The following is a 25069-nucleotide window of genomic DNA, read 5'->3' as shown; positions in this document are numbered from 1 at the left end:
ATAATTTAATTTTACTTTTTTATGCTATTATAAACATTTTTATTATTTTAATGAAATTTGTCAAAATTATTATTCATGCATATATTATTAAGTATGCTTAGTGATATAGACTGACAAATCGTTTTCGCTCAGTATCATGTTTTGTATGCAATTATTTATCATTGAATTCAAATTTAACACATAAATTACAATGATTTATTCCTCAATGACTAGATACATCTGATTCTTTTCAGACAACAGTTACTTATTATCTCTCTTTTTTAAATTTGTTTTCTGTAAATTGTATTATTATACTTATTCGTTAAACTAAGGTACCTAGGTAAAGTTATTAAATTCTCTTACATTTTTTATATACTAAAATATGTATACGTATTCATTAAATGTGGGTAGGTAAATTTATTAAATTCTATAACAATTTTTATAAACTAAAATAAATTAGCCTATTTACTTTCTATATTATATATTATTATTGTTGTACAATCTACCCGGTTTTTCATTCCTTGGTAAATTATTTTTTTTTTTTATAATTTTAAATTTATTCTAAACACAATAACTATAAAAATGTTTTTGTTATGAAAATATTTAATTAGTTTTTAAATATATTAATTTATTATTTCAGCATTATTATTACAAGTAATGTATTGTATTCTAAAAGCTTTAATGTACGTTATATACATATATAATGCATTAGGTATAATATTATCAATTAATTATGTCGCACGCTTGTCTACTGATAAAGTTTTTCACCCCAATGCTGAATATAGCAGTTATAATGTCTAAACCTGAGTTCAACACGACGTGCACCTCAATTGATCAAACAAAGTCAAAATACCTGTCCGGACTGGACCTGTCAAGCTAGGATCTCGCATTTCCACTGAAAATACGTTACAATTCAATGTTGAATATAGAAGGGAAGGCGTCTGAAGGCGAGATTAAAGGCCTGGCTGGTTTTAACTAAGACAAGTTCGACCAAACACAAAGTGACAATAGATGCAACCCGATTAAGTACTGTTTATCTTTTTCACGACCCGATTGAACACAGATGCAATCAAACAGTATCAAAATACGATACGATCGAACACAGAAATACGTACAAAGTTGATGTTTTTATTATTTATAAAACAAATATTTGTCAATATTTGTTTTACTTATTTCCTTATTTTCGTACATTTCAATTCAACATTATCGTATTTATAGACACAATATATCTATTATTTGTATTGTATACTTAAAAAGTTAAAAGCTACAATATTTGCAATTCTTTCATATTTCTGATAAAATAACTTTAATTTCACTGATATTTTTCATCATATTAGGAGTGTATAAAAAAAGTTATCGTTATACTAAAATAAAACGATGTAACGAGTAACAACGAAAAACGAACTGATAGTTGAGTCATAATACTCTAGGATAACAATTGAAAAACCCGATTTAACATCGAACAGCGGAGTTGTTTATCTCAAAAATCATAAAAATATAATATAATATGTGTAATAATCTTACAAATGATCGTAACCGGAATTCGTGTATTTGGCGTTTTCAAAATGGTTAATGTAAATTATATTGATTATCACAACTAGGCAAATGTTTATTGGCTTTAATACTGACATATTATTAATAAATTCCAAAACGATATTGTAAAATTTATTATTTTCGGCGTTAAAAAATCGTGACTGAAAATGTATTATTGGCTTTTTTACTTTTTTGTTACTAACTGATAGAAAAAAATTGATATCAAGGAACCGTATATTGAATTGAAAAGCTATTCGATTAAGGAACAAAAAATGATTCCAACATTCATCAAACATACTATAAGAACAAACAGGGTACTTGCTTGGCCATAAGGTAGGTTTCAAGTATAGCTGGTTATCGAGTATGCAATGAATTAATTAAACTTGGATTAAACAATAAATTATTAAATATTAAAATGGAGTCTAATTAGGGGCAAAACTTACTTTGCTTAAATTTTTAATAAATATTCTGAAAAATGCATCGTGTGTAGAAATTTAAAATTTTAGAAACAGTGGAATATTTCAAGTATCAACAATTAATATTTTTTAAATAATTATAAAATAACAAAGAAAATATTAATTTTATATATTTAAATATCTAATTCAATAAATACTTGAATTTGAATTGTTTATTAAAAAAAATAAATATATAAATATGTGTGTTCAAAATTAGTTGTTTTTTTTTCATATTCTTGTAAAAAAAACTTATCAAGAATTTTTATTATATTTTTAAACAGAAAATATAAATCTCATATCAATTTAGTTTAATACCAGAAATCACTAATTAAGTTTAAAATCTATATATTTTTATTGCTCTAAAAGTGAATAACTTGAAAAACACAAACACGTTCTAATACCATTGTATAACTAATACACTACCTAATACACTTATACACTCATTACTCCTCTCAACATTTTAAATTTAAATAAATTATAATAAAATGTATTATTATAATCTGAAATATGATATACCGTTGTATTATTTTTATGTAAATAAAAATATAAAAAAAGTATTCAATTATAAAAGAAAAATTTCTTTTTATGATTTTTTTACAGATGATTTATTATTTTCATATTTATGTTTGTATATTTAAAAAAATAATAACATTGGAGCATAAAATATCATGTTATGCTTTATATTATATTATTATATACATAACTGTTTTCTTAATTAGCTGCTGTGTCCTGTGTAACACGAATGAAATTATTTCACGTCAAACAGTTATTAACTACAATGTTGTAATCGTGCAATAAGAATTAGGCGCATTTACACGAAACCCCTTGAAAAATACCTATTTAAAAAATGTAGGTACCTATTTAGATATATTTTTGGTTTTAAAATTTAAATTTTTTAAAAAATAGATGATACTAGGTCTCTAAATTGTATAGTTATTTATTATTTATTTTTCGTTTTTATTATTCACTGCCACCAATTTATAATAATGACATTAAAAATAAACTGTAAAAATATAAAACATTGTTGATAAAAATAATTGAGTATTTCAACTAACGACCACTTAAAATGTACACACAATGGGTTAGGTACCCATATAAAATAGTTTATAGGGATATTTTTGATATAATATGTTTATTGTTATTGTATTTTTAGAATACATTTTACTCGATATTGTATATGTATACTTCTTAATAATAATGAATATTGGCAATTTACTAATTTGTGAATACTTATGAATTCTGAATAAATATTCCAGTTGTAAAATATTTCCACCTCTAAAAAAAAAAAACAACAAATTATTAAATTAGGTTAAAAATTAAAATACATAAGTAAAGTATATCGTTAGGTACTTATTAATAATAATCTATCAAAATGTTTATAATAGGGTATCTAACTCTTTATGTAGATTCATCATTAATCATTATTAGTGTTTATTTTCATAAGATTTTATATAAATAGTTAAGATTTTTAAACTTTTGATATTTTATAATGTATTAGGTACCTATATTTATTTTAAATTTTGACTGAAGAGTGGAATGTATTGATTTTACAATGATGTTTTTTATGTTCTTTTGTGATCATGTTTGTGGGTAGAAACTCTCAATAAGTGCTCAAAAGTTTCAAAAACACCTTAAAAAATTTGTAATTAGATTGGATCATATTTTATTCTTGACGCGACGTTTTCTTAAGTAAAAACCTCAGACCAATGTCGAATTAATTTTGAATTGACATCAGAAAGAACAATTTTCGGAGAGTTGTGATGAAATAATTTTTAAAATTATATTATTTACTATTTTATTTTTAAAATATAATATTATTATATTACAGTGAATACTGTACTAGCATATGCTAGAATAAGCGAAGTGATATGAGTACATAACACTTATTATTGTTCCTTTTTTTTTTAGTATGGTTGTATTATCCATGCATCAGTGTATCACCATTCATCCCACCAACGTGACACTTTTATTATACATAATTTATAGTTTTATCTCGATTTAATAAAATTTGTCTTATTAAAATAATATATTTAAATAATAAATCTGAAAATATGCTTTACGCTATAAACGAATATACATATTTTATCATGATTTGCTTTTAGTGAGCAATTAATTTATTCAACAACCAATAGGATTATATCATGATTTATACTGAACAAACAGATATAAAATATTAAGGATATTGTTCAGAGCTTGGCAACGAAACATATCACTTTTATAAATTGATGTGACGGTTTTTTTAGATTTTAAAGCACTTAATAGCTAATTCAACCACAAACATTTAGTAATTAGAATAATGAATGTAGCATTAATGTTTTTTTTTTTTAAATTTTCACTATTAAAATTTTATGAAAACCTACTGTACAATAATGAATGCTTAACATTAACAAAAAATATTACTTATTAAGCTATTGGTTCAATACTGTAATTATGACCTAGTATTAGTCTGACTATACTGAAACTAACATGTCAATAAAAATACAAAATATCATTGTGGTTTAATAATAACGATCATATCGCATAATACTAATATTGTATAAAACCACAAAAACAAGTCGTTAGATAAATAAAAAACGAACATCTAATAATTATGTCACATTATTGTTATGTTAAACAACATTCAATTGATTGTGCATTTTGCATAATAATAATAATTATTATTATTATTATTATTATTTTTATTACTAAAAACTAAACAGTCAATGAACGTAAACATCAACGTACGGCCAGCGCAAGTTAAAAAATAACCTTAATAATGTATATTTGTATATTTGGACGCGATCCAAACGATGCATGTAGGAAATCAGTGATTTTTATTACAGTGTTGTGCTTTATTGTGCGTTTGCTGAGTTCGTAACTTGTATACGTGTGTGTGTGCGAAAAAAAAAACGATTTCCTTTATACTTGTTAAGCGCACTCGAAATAGTGGTAAAAACTGGTCGTCGAATATTTGTTATTAGTATTTTTTCATTTTTATGTTTACTATTATTATTTTATTTTATAATTCATCGTCGGACCACTTATGTATGTGTGGTGTGGGTAGTGAGGGAAACAAGTAAAATAAAAATCCCTAACACGATTCTGTACATGCGCACATGGCTCTACAAAACCTCGTGTGTGCATGACGCGACAGACCCGCGGAAGTGCAGTTATGCCGTACCCGCCGAACCGTCTGGTACGCGACGCCTTTCGACCGAACATTTCGTCGGTAAAACGCTATACCCACCGAGAATGCGTCTCGATTTTAGTACGGAAACATCGTTTTTCCCGTTTTGAAAAATAGTCATAATTATTATTACTATCCGTTGAGTTCTTTTGAAAACAATCGAGAATAGTTTTAATTAAACAGAACATTATAAAATTAATATAAAATAACTTAGAAACACACAAATATGATTATCCCGATGGCCGTCTTCCGTGTAAGTAATATATTATTAATTATTTTCATATTATTATATCCTCGATTTTCCAAGCGTAACTGGTATCGTCGGGTTAATTTTTCTTTACATTGTTTATTACACTATTCGTTTAAAAGAATATTATATATATACTTAACGAAAACAACTTTTTTTTTTTAATTAAAAAAAGTGTTTAATACAGTTTCTTTTAACTGTGTGATTTCACACAAATAACTAATAATAATAATAATACTTTTTAATTTAAAAATTTGGCTTATACATACCTAATAAACGTATATTAAAATATGAAATTCTCATTTTTTTTTTCAGTTTAGATACTATTAATTATAATATAAACCGAATGAAATATAATTAAGAACCAGCATAAAACATTTACTGCTAACAAATTATAAAAACTTATTATTTTACATAAAAATATTAATTACTATACGACAAATACTGTAACAAAATTGTAAAAAATAAAATAAAGAACTTATAACTTCAATTAAATGTAGTATACGTCGGGTACTCACATATTTTACAGTGATTTTTTTTTGTCATAAAAAAATACACACGTAACTAATTTCTTTGAGTCGTTTATGATCTAAAACAGCTATATAAATATACCATAAGCGTGTTATGTGATTGATAATAAAATACATAATACTATGATATTCATGATGTAATAAAATACAATGAACAGTACAGTAACTAAAACAAAATCTATTGAACAAAAGTACAAAAACTAAATGTTTTTTAATATTTTTTTTTTTTGCTCAACGATACCAGTTAAGAGATATCTACTATTGTCATTATTATTATTATTATTATTAAATTACGAGAATTCTATCGTTGTGAGTAAATTGTATAAAAACATCTATTACCTACTTTTATTTTAATCGAAATTCGATTTTAATTAGTCATATTATTAGGTTTTCTATTTCAAGTGCAAATTTGATTTGATGTTTTAATATCAACTTGATATGTTTGATGAGAATTATGTTTCAAATAGTAGGTATAACTATTAGGTACTTATAATAGTCGAAAGTGATTTAGTGATATAATTGATTGTGGATAGCTATTTCTTATAGAACAATAGATATTATATGACAATACAATCAATTTATTTATATAATAAAATACCCCTATATTTATTTTGGTTTATTACAAAAAAAATAAAGAAAAAACCGTTTTGATTTAAATTTATAAAGTTTAAATTATTATTTAGTTTTTAGTAATTTTATAATAAATATGGTTTAACCAAATAAAAATTAAACCAAAAAAGATGTAGCTATTTCATATGGTTTCTTTTAAATAAAATGTTAATTCAAAAATAAAATAAAATTATGGAAAATAATTTCTCTGTTAATGAATACTGTGATATCTGCGTGTTTACTATTCCACCAAATTTCCATGTTTTTACACTATACTAAATATGTAATTATGAAAAATATTTTATTTTTAGACAAAAATTAGGTACAATAAGGATAAATTGTATAATTAAACTGTTTTTTATTTTATCATTTTTTTTTTTTTGTTACATATTATATTATTTATTATCACATTTAAAAAATATACACATTTTAGTATTATTAAAGTAATTTTGACTGAGTTTCATAGTATATTATATTATTTAGTAATTATACCTACCAACGAATATAAAATCCAGTTAGGTAGTACTTTATTAATTACAACAGGTGTAATATATATGATATACCTAAGTTAGAACATAAATAAAAAAAAACTTAATCGTAAGGAAATCATCAGTTTTCAATTAATGAATGTGACGAATATCTCTACTTAAATAATTTCCGACACATTAATCTCTGATGTATAGTTCATTGAAAAATACGATGAAATATTGCAATTATTTCTAGAAAATATAACGAAATCTAGTTCGCTAATAATTTTCTATTTAGAAGAACCCCCTTGTCTTTTAATATTGTCGAGCAACGTTATATTTATTATTTTTTTTATTTATTACTCCATTGCCACAAGTTTTTACTGAGTCCGGTCATGGAGTAAAAGTTTACAATTTTTCCAGTAAGACCTTTTTTGCATTCAAGCGCAGACGCAAATATTGTAGTGTCACGTTTTTTTTCTAGGAAAAAGTGTTTACTTATTTCACTTTTTTATGTCGTTTAATAGTGTTTTTTAACGACCATATACTCTTTGGTAACATTTGTTTTTGATGGATATTTCATATCCGACTATGGACGTCATAAAATGTGTCACATTACTTCACTTAAATATTTAAATTTAAATACGTATGGAAAGGTAGGTAGGTATATCATAATCGTGTTTAATGAATAAAATATTAAAACATAGATAAATATTTTTACTTTAAAAATAAAAATAAAAACATAAATATAACTATGAAAAACCCAAAAGAGGGTCAATCTCCACTGACAATCAATTAGCATATAATTATATGAGTCCACTAAAAAAAAAAATAAAATGTTTAGTAAACAAGTAAGAAAAAATAAAAACAAAACTAGTTAGTTAAGTATTAAATTTAAAATTGGGTTTTTGATGATAATAAGTAAGTTACCTAAGCTATAACATTACCATTATCTATATTTTACGTATTTAAGTATTTTACTTTCAAAATTATAACGTGGTATCTCATCTTGATTATACTAGTATCAATAAACCTATCCTCCTTCTAAGTGTATGTATACTCCACTGAACATCTTCTCCTTAAACATTAAAACTCAAATTACTAACTAAGTTCTAATTGATAAATTAGAGATTTGAGACCTAAAATTTTGATAAAACAAAAGTGCAATTTTTTTATACATTTAAAAAATTTTATTAAACTAGAAGATTCTTCTTATTTATGCGAATGAAAAGTATAAATATTTTAAAGTGTTTGTTAAAATAATTTGTCAATGAAGTAAGGAATATTGAAATTGTTCAGAATTTCGATATTTTTTAAAATTAGATTAGAACAAGATTAGTTTAATCACTAATGTATTTTCGTAAATTTCAATGTACTTTTTAATTTAAAATACATAAAATAACCTATCTTAAGTATAATTTAAGGAATTTATCGTATAAAAAATAAAAACAAACAATAATGTTTCATTCTTTGCCATGATTTGAACAAGGGTTCTTTTGTATTCCACCATTGAATACATTGTTTTCGTAGCTTTTTGGTTGTTCAGAAAAATAGTTGACAAAAACACCTTTAGACATTTTTTTGAAATAATATCTCTTTAATTTACTTTAAAATTATCATAGATAGATAACTAATAAAGGTAAATTCTTAGATTCTTATTTATTATTATAGTTTACATATAGTATGTATGTTCTAGAAACTTGAGTAAACACAATTTTTGTTTTTATTTATCTGTCTTTAAATTATGATTTTATTTTGATTCGTTTGTTATTTGAAACATCAAACATGTTAATTACTAATATAACCACTTTTTTTATTGATTATTGTGAATATTTATCTAAATATAAATAAACCCCCTATCTATATAAGTTATTTGAAGTTTTTTTATACTTTGTTCATTAGTTTTATATACATTTTTTTTAAACGATGTTTCCTTCTATACCAACAAACTTGTTTGTATGTTCAGTAAATAATAACAACCAATATCCGAAATTAACATTTTAAGTCATATTTATTAAGTATTTTATTTGATATTAATTTACGAAGTTCCAAACCTCATAAATATATTTCTACATTTGAGCTTTCTATTATATCTGTAGGTTGGTATTATAACTATTACGGTCAATGTAGTAAGAGAGATATTGTATTTTTATAATTTTATGAGCTCTTTTGTTTTTAATCAACACTTTTTTAGGATAGTTTTTATAAAGCACGTATGGGATTAAAAAATGAATATATATAGCACTTTAAATGGCTTACGTTTTAATGTATGAGTATTTAATGAGAAGATTGTGAAAATAAGATAAATCCTGATAAATATAACATGCAAATAATTTTGATTGAAAAAGAAAAAGCAATGATTATTTTTGATTAAAACCATCCCTTAGCTTAAAATGATTTAACATTAAAATTTAAAATAAAAAAACACCGCACCGTTTTGTGTTATTATATGTAAAATACCTAACAAAGAAATAGATTTTTATACTAATACTACTACTTTAAAACATATTAACCTATTTAATAGACCAACAATAATTATTATAGATTATAAAACAATTAAATTTTTTATAAAAATATTAGTCAGGAATTCACCATATCCTTTTGAACGGTGTTACTGTAAAGAACAATCAAGCTCTGCTAACGAATTACGGACAAAATAGGAGGCATATATAGTTTCCTGTTCAATTTAATAACAAAGGATAATGGATTTTTATTGTTTTTATATGCGGGTGTTGTTTTGATTTTTTATTATGAATGAATCCACAAAGAGTGTTTTTATTTAGTACTTGCAGAACTTAATAATAATATGATTTCAAAACTAAATATTAATTATACTGAATATTAATAATTTGTACATAATATTATTGACACTCATTTTAATATTTAAATAAATTATTCAATAATAATTAAAACTACAGTATTAAAACTTTTATATTGAGAAATTAAAATTCGTAACAGAACAAAGCTAGGTATGGCGAAATTGGAAACATCTCGTTACGCCCACTTTGGTTAGAGGTATATTATTAATTACAATTAAACATTTAAATGCAATTATGAATCATTACGTTAGGAAAAAAACTTTTCTATAAAGACTTTCGGCTTATTAAAATTTACTATGTAGCTTTTTATTGATTTAAAATTGTTTAAAAACACAAAACAATGTTGTCACTATTTAAAGGTATCTATTATTGGATTTTTCATTCAAATTGAACGACTCTATTATGTTGGAAAGACTAAAAACAACAACTATATGGATTTTTTAATTAGTGCAGGAAGTCAATGGAGACTATGAAGACACAATGATTAAAGTCGTGTCCCGTCTATTGTTTGACACTGACACTTTGTCTTGCTAATAATGTTCAACGACCGTCTTCCATAATGTACAAATATTGTAGGTACACGTATGTAATTTTGTTAGCTTTACGTGCAAATTTTGGGTATCGTGTGAAATTGAACGCTAAAATTAATATCCTTTCGGTAGACCCTTACGGGTCGTATTTCCCGATTTAATGTCACGTGAATACGCTATAACTATTAAAGACTACATTTCTATATTCCCTATACTCCTTGCGAAGAATTTTAGGATGACGTTCCTATAGAACATTCAACATATGATATACAAGTTAGGTTAGGTTAGGCTAAGTATAAAGGCGTTATGAAATACACGTGTCTAGACAATACCTCGAATAGTCATTCTCGATTATTAAGTAATATTTTACTAAATCTCTGTTATTAATATTTAACTTATATGATCTATTGTACAATATAACATACAAAATAAAATTCTTCATTAAAATAGATAATATTTTTTTATCAAAATGGACATATATATAGATACTTTAATAACTCCCATAGTTATCCGAAAAGGATCAAGGAGTAAAACAATCGTATTTCGTTAAATTAATCAAATACGTATGTATGTTACACAAATGGGTTTTCTTTAAATAAATATTACCGATTGTTGATTATGTACAAATTTTCCTAAACATAGCTAAAACCTGTAAATTTAAAATACAGTTGTACAGTATTTCCCATAAATCACTTAAAGTACATATCTCTATAATAAATAAATAATATATTTAAAATAAATTTCAAAAAATTTATTTGTGCTTATTAAAAACTGCATTAAAAGAATTTGATTTTTCACGGGGTATTTAGGACGGCACGGGATACTTGGAAGTTGGAATAGATTGTATATTCTTAATATTCATTAAATAGTAAATATTATATATACTAAATCTGTTTGTTCCCAAAATAATCTAATGGTTAATCAAATGACCACGCGATGGACGCAATCATCCAATCATATGGTCCAGTTGGCTATCAGATTAATTTAGAAACATAATACACGGATTGTAATTAATTTTAGATTTTGAGCAAAACAATATACTGGTTATAAAATGACATGTTTTTTTTTATTATATAATACGTACCAATTTTTGTTTTTGGTAAAATGAGTAATTGCATAGTATAGATTTTAAATTTATTGAAGCTAGCTAGGTGTTTGGGAATTCTTATTACCTATTTAATAGTATTTTAATGAAATTATTTTGATTTATCATTTTTAAAGACATTACTAATAAAATTTAGTATTTTTATAATTTTAAAAAAATTATTTCATAAAATAATCGGTTTTAATTTCATATAACTTTGATTATTTTGTAGCTAAAATATGTGATACAATATTTTTCTAATAGAATTAAAAGTCTGTTTAAAAAAAATATTAATTATTAGGTTAGTGTTAAACAAATGATAAAAAGTACAAGTTTTTAAAATTTTTAAACTTTATTATATGGAAATAAACAGTCTGATGACATATTTTGTTTGTAGAATCTTTGTAATTTTTGTTCATTCCAATAAAGTTTAACTGTACGGATAATCAATAGTTAAATTAAAAATACATAATTACAATTTTTTTTATTTAACTTTTATTAACAATTATAGCCTAAAATTCCATTAAAAAAAAATATATAATTTTTATAGATACATTTCTACCATTTTCTGGATTTTTATAAAATAATGCATTATCGTAAATATTTTTGCCATGAGTACAAAACTGAAGCTATAATATGATCGGACCTGGGTTAATGTATTTTGATTTGGCTATGGATAAACGGTGTTGGTTCGATATTTCAAAAAACTTATATGAGAAACAATGATATCAACACATAAATTTGTTCATGCATTTACTATTCGGTTGGTGTAACGAACCTTGGGATTTCGATTATATGTTCACCCTCGACCATTTTTCCGACCCGATCTTAAATCAAAAACGTCACATATGCCTTTACCATGTAAATCTCTAAGTACTTTACACCCAACCCTGCCTCGATTCCATAATCGCGTTTACCTACGGATCCCATTAGGAGATATATCGAAATCTATCTCTATATATTTCTCATGTGTATTGTGTATTTGTGTATTATAAATGTTGTAATAATACCAAGTGTTATTTGTAACGGGTTTAATGGTATGGCGTGTTTAGTATTTGAATAAAATACTATCTACCTATACATTGAACATAAACCAAAATGTTTTACTTTTAATAATACCATATTTGATACGCTTTATAACCAGAATTTCGTATAATATTTCGTATTTTGTCTATACAAAATATTAAATATTTATCAGTTATTATACAAAACCTATAAACATGTTTATCCAAAAAAATAATTGACCTGTACCTAAATGTGTATTTATCATAATATGTGTTCAAATTGATCATTAAAATGGATACATTCATGAATTTCGCAAAAGTATTAGATTGTATAAACTATAAATCGTATAGCGTTCGTTTAAGTTATTAGTTTTTCATACTCATGGTCATGTTTGTATTACTTTTTGTTTAGATATGGAAGAACTTGAGTGAAATTCATAGAACGTTCAATTATATGAATTTTTAAAATTATGTTTTATCCCTTATTCATATTGCATTATTCAAAGTATTTCAAGTAAGTTATATACACATCTATATAAGAAAAAAAATGATTTTTCACTAATGGAAATAATAAAAAAATTTCGTTAATTTGTCGATACCATATAATATCATCATATAGCTTATTAATAACTTTTAATGATTCGACAAAAAGCACTCAAGACGTACAGGAGTTGGGCGGGATTTTTGACGAAGAGTGTAGTACTCACGTTATACTACATTTATGTAGGGATATTTAATTTGAAAACAGTGGTATACAGTCAAATTAAAATTTGAAATACGATTTTAGTAAGTTTTAACACTTCTTTAAAATCTGCTATATTATTATTATCATTCAACACTTCATCATAAACTTTTCTTGTATTTAGAATGATAATACTGATAAAAATTAAAAAGTTGTGTGAAAAATAGGTACATACTAACCTTCTCGTTTCGAAACAAAAGAGTTGAAAGATTTGGAGTACTAATTCTAACCGATAAAGTGTTCACAGTAAGAAGTGCTGATTCACAATTTTGGTTTTTTATGAAATGTTTACAATGCTATAGTTTACTTGCCTGCAAATACATTAATTATATTCTAAAATGTAAGCCACGATTATAAAATATACTTATTAAACGTGTTTGTCGTTTTCTTCTTATTTTTTTTTTTTTTTTCTCAGTGAAAATTCCAAGTTTTAAATAATAATTAACATTTTCAAAGCATGTACCTAAATAATAAAAATTAAAAAATTAAATTGAAGTCAATACATAGAGTTTAATACAAAATTATACTTATTAATTAAATATTTTAAAATATTATTATTGAACACGACGATATGATAATCTACATTCTACCTAGAGGCCTATAATGGTGCGCCAGACGATTTAAAATATTTTTAAAAAAGCACATTTTAAACAGAGTTCTGATTTAATGAACTTGTCATTCATTGATTGCTTTAATTAGATTTACCAACGCATCATTATATATTTTAATGATACCTAACTTATATTTTCTTTCATCAAGGTAGAATTACCGAATGTTGACAGAAGTAGGTAATGTATAGTATTAATTGTTTGGTATATGTATAATGTATATTTAATTTGACAGTTCACTTATAAATTATAAGGCAATCATAAATTTAAAGAATAACACGTTAAATATGTTTAAACTTTTAAGTGAAAATTTACCTAGTATTTATGTCGTTCAATTTTCCTAAATCACTTTCAATTTTAATTGATTTATATTGAAACGATTTTTAACAACAAATCATTCAATGGATAATATTTATTTATTTTATAACTATAATGGTATTTGAAATTTGTGAATCAATAAGAAAAACAGCCAATTCAAAAGTAATTAAAGTCATAGGCTATCATTCACTTGGTTAAATTAATATAAGTAATCATATTTATCTATAAAGGAATATTAAATAATTATATTTCCTATTGTGTCTATTTAAATAGCGGCATATCACTTTTTATTTGTAGTAATAATAATAATAATAATAACAAATAATGTTACTGTGATTTTTTTTTTTTCTTCGTAATTCTGGATTCTTATATGGAAGTTTTATTTTTAAACTACAGAATAAAATACTGATCATTCCGGCTAACTGAAGTACTCTTCTCTATTGTTGCCGTGTTTTATTCACCATACCAATAGTAATATTAACGCAGCAATATGCCGCCACCATCATTTCGGACAATAAACTAAAGACTGTATTCTATTTACGATGCAAGTCGTCTAATGGCAACTCCAGCTCATTCGCCTGAATCAGACAATGTTTACGAAAAAGCATATTCGGTAAGTACTAAAATGTTTTTTTTTTTTTTTGAACTACATTACATCGTTTAAAAAGTTTGAACCGATGTTATTGTAAAATGATGTTATTGAAATATATTTTAGATATTTTAAAAATCTAATAAATTTATTATTTGTTTTTAATTTTTGGATGATTGAAAACGAAATATTATGAAAAGTAATAGTTTTTAAACTCATTATATTACTCCACAAGTAATATTTCTGTAACTATAATTATTACCTTCATAAATAATAATTACACTCGTATTTATATAAGGATTTATGGGTATAACTTATGCTGGCTAATGTTTTAAGGTGTTCGTTATTTCATTAAATTCTATGTAATAGCTACTATATTTTTGTTCGGTTATTTTTATATCATCATAGAAATAGTTCAAGAGTTCTATAAATTACTAAAATGATTTTCACCAAATATCATCCATATAGGTAATTCAGTTGTTTCCAATCTCTCATATTCTACGTCCCTTACTCCCTTTGGAGATTTTAAAAAGTCTCTCTCCCTATCCTATAAATTGAAAAAAAATAATGCACATAAAATTTAATTAAATAAATATAAATTTTACTTCGTGCATAATAGCAGCTTATTGCGCCTCTCCAGCAGTGTGTAGTGTATAGTGTATACATCCCCCTAAGCTCGGGAACACTGATATAATATAATATTATTAACGTCCTATCTAAATTATATAGGATTTATATAAATAAATTATGCAGTCATAAACATTTTTCAAGTTTGATTACTAATGTGGCACAAAAGCATTATACATAATCGATAAAACTCTAATAAAAATCTAAACTTAAACTAAAATATTTAGTTTTTAACCTAATAGACATACGTTTTTATCATTTTTAATTTTTAATTGAAACAACAGCTTAAAGTTTTTCTAGCTTGAGAGTGTGAAAGAACTTTAAAGTATATTGGTTTCCATCAACATTCCATATATTAAATGTAGATTAAGTGTCATAATCATACATGGAAAAGTTTTAGACATTTACTTATATATTATGTGATTCATCTTTAAGAGTCATTATAATATGGTTGCGATTTGTGACTAAAATCCGATCATAAAAATATAATTAATTTGGTCTTTAGCGTCTAAAGACTAAAAGTCATATCATACTAAAATGAAACTTGTGGTATAAACTGTATAATGTCTATTACGAAAAGTGAACACGTGTTACTATGTTAGGAAAGAGTGTTGAAATGGAGTTTAGAATGTTAATACATTTTTCTTTCGCTACAAAAAATGAAATTTCAAAATTGTATAAGCATTTTGTTCTCTTTTATTTTTTATACATTTGTTTAATATAAAACCACCTTACATTAAAAAAAAAAAAAAAATACGAAAAATTGATTTGAAATAAAATACATAGTTAGTTTTTAGTTTGCCATTTATGTTATACTTTTATGATTCGCATAAAAAAAAACATCAATTTGGTATTTGTATTAATTTTGTAACTTATTTTAATTAAAAACGGGATATTATAAATATATATATGAATGTATACTCAATTTAGTTTAACGATACAATTATTTATTATACTAATAACCAATATTCATAAAAAGGTAGCAATAAGACAGGGTATCCTAAGCTCATTGTGTAGGCCATTGTTTTTGATAGGTGTTTCAGAAGTGAATATTTTGAAATTAAATTTGAAAACGACTACTGTTACATTCAAAAGACAATTCTGAGCCGAGCTTAGTTTACTATAGTGTTTATTTCATTGTACAAACTTTAAGTGTTAATAAAATTAAATGGTGAATAAAGATCTTCTGAAAATATAAAATATAGTAAGATTATATAGATTATATTATATATATTTATATCATGAATAATTATATAAATAATATAAAATTATAATACAAAACTTTTTCCTAAAAAGTATCCAATTTAAAATCTAATATTATTAAAACTAAAGTAAATAAAATTATGTATTTTGTTGTATGTATAATGTAAATATAATATAAGTATTTAAAAATTGTATATACCTATTACATATCCTTGACAAATTAATAAAAATATTTAGAAGTAACAGCCTAAACACTTTAATGGTGGTCATAAGTATTATAATATATATATTAAATTATTATTACACAATTTTATAAATATTTAAAATTCAATAATGTTAATCTTTTTAAAAAAAAAATGTATTACATTATAGCTTTAATCAATATTGAAAATAATAATTTAAAATGCATTTTTTTTTAGAGAATCTTTGTTCTAACTAACTTATTTAAGTAAGTTCAATGGTTTTTATAGTTTTGCATTCGTGAATAAATTAAAATGATTTTATAGCTTAAAAAGTTTGACATTGTTAAAATTATATATATATTTTTTTCTTTTGGTGAATATTTAGTATTTAAATAATCACGTCAAATAGTTGTTAAGAATTTATTATTTATAATAATGAAAAAATAAACATGTAGTAATTAATTTTAGGTGGCGTGTCTTGCAACTAAGTAATATTTATAATAATATAATGTATGATATATGCGTACTTAAACAACGTGCACTCATTTTCATGACAAATCTAGCTTTATTTAAAATATTCGATTAAAATATATAATATTTATGATTTCAAAATCATTTTAAGTTCACAAAAAATGAGAAGCAATTTAGCAGTATGTACAATATATTATATAGGTACCTGACTCCCCTTGAAAATGTGTATTAGCATTATAGTTATTCTGCTATAAAATAAATCACATATTTTATATTTAGTAATGTAATGGTTCAAAAAACCCATATTTTACATAATTTTTTTTAGAAAAGTATTCAGCATCAGATTATAGAAGTTAGATTAAACAATTTCTGTTTAAAAATCCAAAGATTATCATCACATTACTAACGGGGTGAATGTATAACTAAGGCCTAAGGGGATGTATAATATATAAGATTTGTATATATTTTAAAATTTTTTCAAACTTTAAATCCATTGTTAAAATTATTAATATTAAATATTATAAATATTAATATTAATAAATTAGTTATTCTGTATTTTTATGTATCCGTGAAAAAAACATTTCATATTTTTGCATATTTATGGAATGACCTTATATCAATCTTTGCCATATTTAAATTGAATAAATAAGAAGAATCTTTTTATGATTCATACAAACAAAAAAAATAATTCATTAAAAACAAACATAAATAAAATAGCTTAAACAAGTAAAATGTATAAATTAACTACAACTTTCAAGTAAATAACCAAAAATTGTAAATATTATTTTCGTTAAATTGCTTGAATTATAAGCATAATTTAGTAACTAAAAATAATTCATAATGTTTTTTTTTTTTGGTGTTGAAAGCATGTAATATAATTTGAAAAATTCCATAATGTTTATTATTACATGAAAAAAGTAGCAAAATGAGCTACTCAATTTACTGTAAAATTATTATGAAACATTTTAGGATTAAATCTAAAATATAGTTAATCCTATTTCAGATTTAATATTTAAATTTTAAAAATTGTTCATTTGTAAATTCTAATTGTTAATTCTACAAAAATAAAAATAATGCTAATATGTTAGCTTAATATTTGTAATTATTCTGCTCAGAATCATTTGTAAAATGTTATAATAATAATTTTAGTTGTAATAACACTATCAGAAGTATAATATAGTCTAGGATTAAATCTAGCTTAAAGAATCGTAAGTATAAACAATAAAGAACAGAAACGACATAATAATATAAAACATTTTTTTCATTACAAAGTATTACCTCGTTATAGTTGTTTCTAACCTAATTCGTTTTCACATGAAAATTTGAAAAGTTAATTCCATGAGATAGCATAATCACTGGATTACTATAATATACTTAAAATAATATAATATGAAACATATGAAATATATCTATTGTAGAGACATTTTTTTATTAAGTGTTTGTTAAATTAGAAAAATATTAACTACAACTCACTGTGTTCAGTAATTTTCAATTTTTGATTTTAAGTGAAGCAACTATGATTTTTAAATTATTATTATTAACTAATCTGTGAACATTTCACACATGTTTTATGAGAATTTTAAAATTTTAACATGCTGTATTCTATTTTTACAAAATATAGAAAATATTTTAAATGTTAATAAAAATAAAAATTTAAGTATGTACACTTCACAATTTGTACCTATTTTTTTATCGAATAATGAAATTCATCAATTTTTTCATGTTAATATATCATGATTTTTTTTTTTTTTATATATAAAATAATACTATTATTTTAATGAAAATAATAATATCATGTTAAAACTCAATAAATTATGTACCTATTGTGTTTGACACTTGAAAACAGGTGCTTTCGATTTGTGTCTCTAACACATGGCAAGTACATAGGTAGGTAGTGGTTATTTACCTAATATGAGATTTTTATTGAAAAACTTACATACATGGCTAGAAGTTTTCTTCGTAAATTTAAGTTCCTTAACAATAATAGTTATATTTGGTGAACAGTAATAAGATATAAAGAAAGTTTGAACAAATTGTTTGATTTTAATAATAAAATTATCACACACCTACCTGCATTACTAATTGATATTATTACTTGGGGCATGTGAATCAATTTAATAATTTCGCCAGTTCTATAGTATGAACCTAAAAATAAATACTATAATATCTGCACATATTATATAGATACTTATAATAATAGTCATTCAAAAAAATAACTTTCGGTTATCATGTTTTTGGCATTCGAGTTTTGTTGAACAGTGATTTTTGATCATATTCCATGATGTGTTTAATTGTAAATGTTAAACTCATCGTTTGGCTTCAAGCCCGTGTTATGAACATAAGCAAGGTTGCCAATTAATTAGACCACATTTCTACTTAAAACAGATTTGGTATGTTTATTAATTGTAATAAAATCAATTATATTTTGTAATAATGTTTATTTAGTATCCAGAAAACTTTAACTATATATATATAGTTAAGATTTACTCACAATTGTTAGCATATTTGAAAAATATTTACATAATATTGATGGTTTGTTAAATTAGTTAAGTACCTGGAAGTAACTAAATATCTATAATGTAACGATGAGACATTCAAACAACATTTTTTCATCGCTCCACTCAGAACTTACAATGTATTATTTAAGATAATAAAGCTAATACATTTATTAAACATCACAGCATTAAACACGGTTTAGTATTTTTTTTTATTTTAAAAATAAAAATACTTTAAATGTAAGGATTGTAGATATATAATAAAAACAGATTTATTGAAAATCATACGTTATTACACGGAACTTTTTTCTACTAAACCATTCAAAAATCAATACCACTATAAATTATTACATTAGTTTGCATATGAAGTTAAAACTTTTAAACTCAAGTTAGTCACATACACTAAAGTTAATTTACTTTTAATTTATAGTAAATTTATAAAAGCAATGTAATGCATATATACCTACATATATTTTTTGCTTATCTATTTAAAAAAACGTGATTCAACACTTAAAAACCATATAGAATTTAGTTAGGGTTCAATATTTCTACAAATATTATTAAAACTATAATCTGTAAAAAAAATGTACTATTTTCACTAAATAAACAATTATGCAATAAGTATGTATAACAAGTATACAATAAATGTTCAATATTGATAACATTTTCGGGATTTGAATTTATTATTTTTACTAAACCTTTATTTAAGTAATTCCTAGTTATTATTATTATAATTTTTTTTTTATTAATAATTAAAATTATAACATTTAAACACAGTAAACTTAATCTACATTGACTAATAAACTTAAAAATTAAATTGTATTTTTTTTTTTATTATATACTACTTAAGTATCTTATAAATTTTATTAAAATTAACATTATTTTAATGCAACAAAAGTGTAAATTTTGTTACTAATTATTTTAAATGTTTATTGTTTAAATATTATTCTATGGACTCGTTATTATTTAATATACAAAATAATTAATAATTGTATGCCTTAAAATATATATTATAGTGTTAAAAGTTGTTTAGCACTGCAGGTCGTATAATTTACATCATTAAATATACTTAATACAAAATCGTTTCTAATTTACAGGTGTGGCACACTTTTAAGTTGATAATCACATATTTCTTTACTAACTTATTCAAAATTGTAAATTGTTCATGTGAAATATATCAAACTTTGTTGATACATCTTAATACTTAGAATATCGTAATTAATATTTAAATTGATCGAAAACACTTATAATATTTGTTTAGCATTTAAAACTAATGAAATCGTATTAAAGTTAATTACTTAAAATAATTTGAACATTATCATAGTTAAAAAAAAAAATAAAAAATTTTATGTTATAATACTATGTAGATATTTAATTTTAATTGTTTTAATTAAACAAAAATAATATTTATATGAAAAAAAGTCAAATGACTGATTTAAGAACTAGAAACATCGATGTACTATCTAGTAGGTGTGATATTTTATAAAATATTTGTTTATATTACTACTATGAACATTTGTCTAATTGTAATATGATATTTTGAAGAAAATCTAAAATTTCAAATACTTATAAATACCTTGAAACTTATCAAAATATTTTAAAAAAAATGCATTGTGAATATAAAATTATATTTTATCTCGCAAAAGAATGTTTTAAGTTTGTACCATCAATGTTTTTTGAACATCCTCAAAATAACAAAAATCGTTAAGGATAAATTGTTATTATAAACGTTAGAATACCCTATGTTAAAAATGATATCATTGTAAGACCAAAACGGTCGTCATTTCATTCAGAATTAAAAATCAGAATAATGAAAACTGGAATTAGTATAATGATATGTAATTAATAATATCATAATTACTTTATTTCGTTTTCTATGATATTAATAATACAAAATAGTATAAATATTATTTCATTGATAATTATATTATCACGCGCACCGTATTAATTACTCTATAATTATTTACATCATAAAATGTAAATGTAATTTGTACGTTAACAAGAGGATGTGTATAATATATTATCTGTATAAAGTGTATAATTTCGTGTACTGGCGTGCGGGTGTCCCCGAGCCCCACAATATAGTATTTATCATTTTCCACCGAGCACTACCTTTACATAAGAAGCTATTTTCGATTTAACTCAAGCGCAACGGCTATTTACCTGCGTGGTAACCGCCTAAAATCGTCTCACACGCACATTTTGGGTGTAGTTCCGTCAATTTTATCGCAGATATAAAATACGTACTCTACAGCGATCTGTTGACGTTATTCCCAAAGTTTTATTATACCTCTAAACTCATACCTATACGTGTACAGCTCTCGGCCGACATTACCACCATCGCTGAAATGTGTGTGTCAAATCCACCACATTTGCATATAACCATGTGAAATAGCACCTGTTTTGTCTGCACACACCCCCACCCCTACTCGTGTGCGTATTATAATGCGTTTTAATGTCATCCATCGATATTTGATGCACAATTCGAATCCACGCGCATAAAATGGTTGCTGGGATTTCGCAGCCGGTATATATTTAGCAGCCCCTGGTAAATGTATTCGAATTAAATCGCCTATATAACAACTATCCCCAGAGTACTTATGCAAAACGCAGTATTTTTGAAACCCATACCACGTTCCCTTAATATGTTGTAATATTTCCCAAACGCTCATAAATTTCTGAAAGTAACACCACAGTTACCCACGTCACACAAGAGGTTGTTCCTTTATTTTATACCATTTCAAAACTATATTTGTGTCTTATTATCATAAGATAAATTAACTGAAATTCGTATATGGTGCGTGTGCATGATATTATTATTATATTATATTATATTTATGTATATTGTATACACACACACACACACACACACACACACACACACACACACACACACACACACACACACACACACACACACATATATATATATATCCACATTTATTTCGTATTCTACATTAGAGTTGTGAAGATAATATGTTAATGATTTTTTTTTTTATATAAATTATAACAAATACAATTTAATACATATTACATGTATATTTATAATTGAGACGACATAATATTGGTCAATATCTATTGTTTTTATGAAATTACTCTTTAGTAGAAACTAATAAATATTTATGCTAACAATGAAAATTAGAACTGAATTTTCAAAGTAAAATACCTGCTGTGTAATATAATCATAAATAATATTGCACATATAAAACCACTCTAGTTTGAAACCGCTTTTTACCAATTATTAATACTAAATTAATTTCATTTAAAATCAAATACTTTTAAAAATGTTAAAATATAATAAAAAAATATTCACATGACATTGATCCATTATACCGTAGATTTTAATTTGATTTTGATTTTTTATAATATACGCATAAACGTATTTAAAATAGTTATGTATCTATTTACTAATTTCATAATAATCTCTAGAAATATTATTAATAAATTTGGATTTGATAATAATTAATAAATATCAATTACTTTTAATAAAATATATTAATATACATTAAATATTTAATTTTAAAATTCTAGTAACGAATTAAAGATATAATGTTATGAAAAATCAATTACCATTTTATACATTAAAAATATGTTTTTAATTTCATTGGGATTCATAAATAGGTATAACTTAATGTAAATATTTTATTTATTCACACCTTTAATTATATAATGGTGTTTTTAATTAAAAAAAATATGTATAAGGTACCTATATTAGTTTTCAAGGAAATGTATATTAATTTAGAAAGTTATATTGTTTATATAATATGTAAATGCATATAACAAATAAAATAGTAGTTTTACTATATTTTTTTTTTATATTTTTATGAAACAATTTTTTTAAGGTAAGTGGTAAAAAGTTCAAAGTCTTATGTAGTTTTATCTTTTGATTGTAAGTCAATAGTTTGTACTTTGAAGAGTAGTTTTTTTTAACTTATCAGTATTTTCTTTCAGTGTAAAGATAACTTACAGCGAAGTGTTGAAGAAATAGAATAATTTAAGTAATTTATCCGAACTTCACTCAGAGTTGTTTTTCAAATACAAAAGATTATCATTGCTTTAAAATTCAACATCACAAAATCACAACGTAATTTATAAATGTAATACATCCACCCCAATTTTTTATCCGAATTCTTACTGTATTAGATTTTTTTAATCTTAAAATCGTTGATTTAAAACCATATAACACAAAATCCATTTAAATATCTTGGAATAATTATCTTATGTAAACTACTTTCCAGTATTAAAAACGCATTTTGTTAGTCCAAATAATAAATCACAATTTATTTTATGTATGCTAAATGCTTTAAAGAATTTCAAACATCTGTCGCAGATTATGTAATGATTATCACGGTAAAAATTATAATAGGTACTTATCTAAATAGTTATAAAAAAAATTGAAAAATATGAATAATTGAGTACTCTCTCATATATTTTATTTGGTATATAAACCTAATATACTTTCTCCGCAAATGTATTGATTATTATTTGTTCACCTATAATTATAATTAATAATTAATGGTAATCAAGTATAATTACAACAGTTTTTTCTAATAAGATGTATATATGTATTAAAAAAACGAATTTATTTTAGTTTGAACTTGTAATATTTTTGCCAATTATTTCAGATACATCTTGATATATGTTAAAAAAAAATAGCATGAATAAAAAAATAATAAAATATAATATAATATAATATAATATATACATAATATATTTTATTATTATGTACAATTCAATTTATACTTTTTGAACAACAAAAGATCGCGTATCCACGAAATTTATAATAGTTTATTTATCATCTATAAAATTTCACTTTATAAATTATGATTTTAGCAAATTATTAATCTATAAAATATTTAATTAATAATTTAAATATTCCTAAAAAAGAAAAAATATATTAAGAGGTAAATATTCTAAAAGTGATTATCAAAAAACTGAAAAAAACTAACGAGGTTGTAAGTATTTGTTACATTAACGTCAGTAACAATTCATTTTCAAAATAATTCACTATTCATTTTAATTGATGTTTACTATTGGAACAAGATATTCTATTTTAGTACTTATAAAGTTTAATTTTTTTTCTTAATTTTTTACTTCTGGAACTGACACTTTATTTACTGTAATTGATTAATTTAAATTTAAGTAAGAACAGTATTTCAACATTTATTTTAACGGTAAACAGTAAATTCTCATATAATTTAAATCACATTTTATGTAACTATAACCGTTGATTTTTTTTTTAAAGAAGGTGTAAGTACTCAATAAATAAATATATCTATACCTATATTATATATACATTATGTACATATATAGTATTAAAATATTGATCATAAAATTGCCAACAATACGTTTTTACAAATTAATAAATTAAATAAATAGTATTATCTTATTGTCAATGAAAAATATATATT

General features: G+C 23.4%; 1 protein-coding gene across 4 annotated transcripts in view; it reads left to right on the top strand.

Moving 5' to 3' along the window:
* LOC114122126 (uncharacterized) overlaps positions 1 to 25069 on the top strand; it is a 200257-nt gene that overhangs the window by 107386 nt on the left and 67802 nt on the right. Inside the window, exons 1-2 of one of the 4 annotated variants that reach the window (XM_027984695.2) lie at positions 5103 to 5386; positions 14488 to 14704. The exons of 2 other annotated variants lie outside the window; for them this stretch is intronic. In XM_027984695.2, coding sequence (XP_027840496.1) covers positions 14648 to 14704 — 57 coding nt within the window. In that variant the 5' untranslated portion in view covers positions 5103 to 5386; positions 14488 to 14647. Of the gene's footprint in view, positions 1 to 5101; positions 5387 to 14487; positions 14705 to 25069 lie in introns of those variants that run through there. One more of the 4 variants, XM_050204359.1, reaches the window with a different exon arrangement.

The sequence above is a fragment of the Aphis gossypii genome, chromosome 3 (assembly GCF_020184175.1).
Source record: "Aphis gossypii isolate Hap1 chromosome 3, ASM2018417v2, whole genome shotgun sequence".
NCBI lineage: Eukaryota > Metazoa > Arthropoda > Insecta > Hemiptera > Aphididae > Aphis > Aphis gossypii.
Note: the sequence above shows the minus strand (reverse complement) of the source record. Positions and strands in the feature narration are given on the sequence as shown.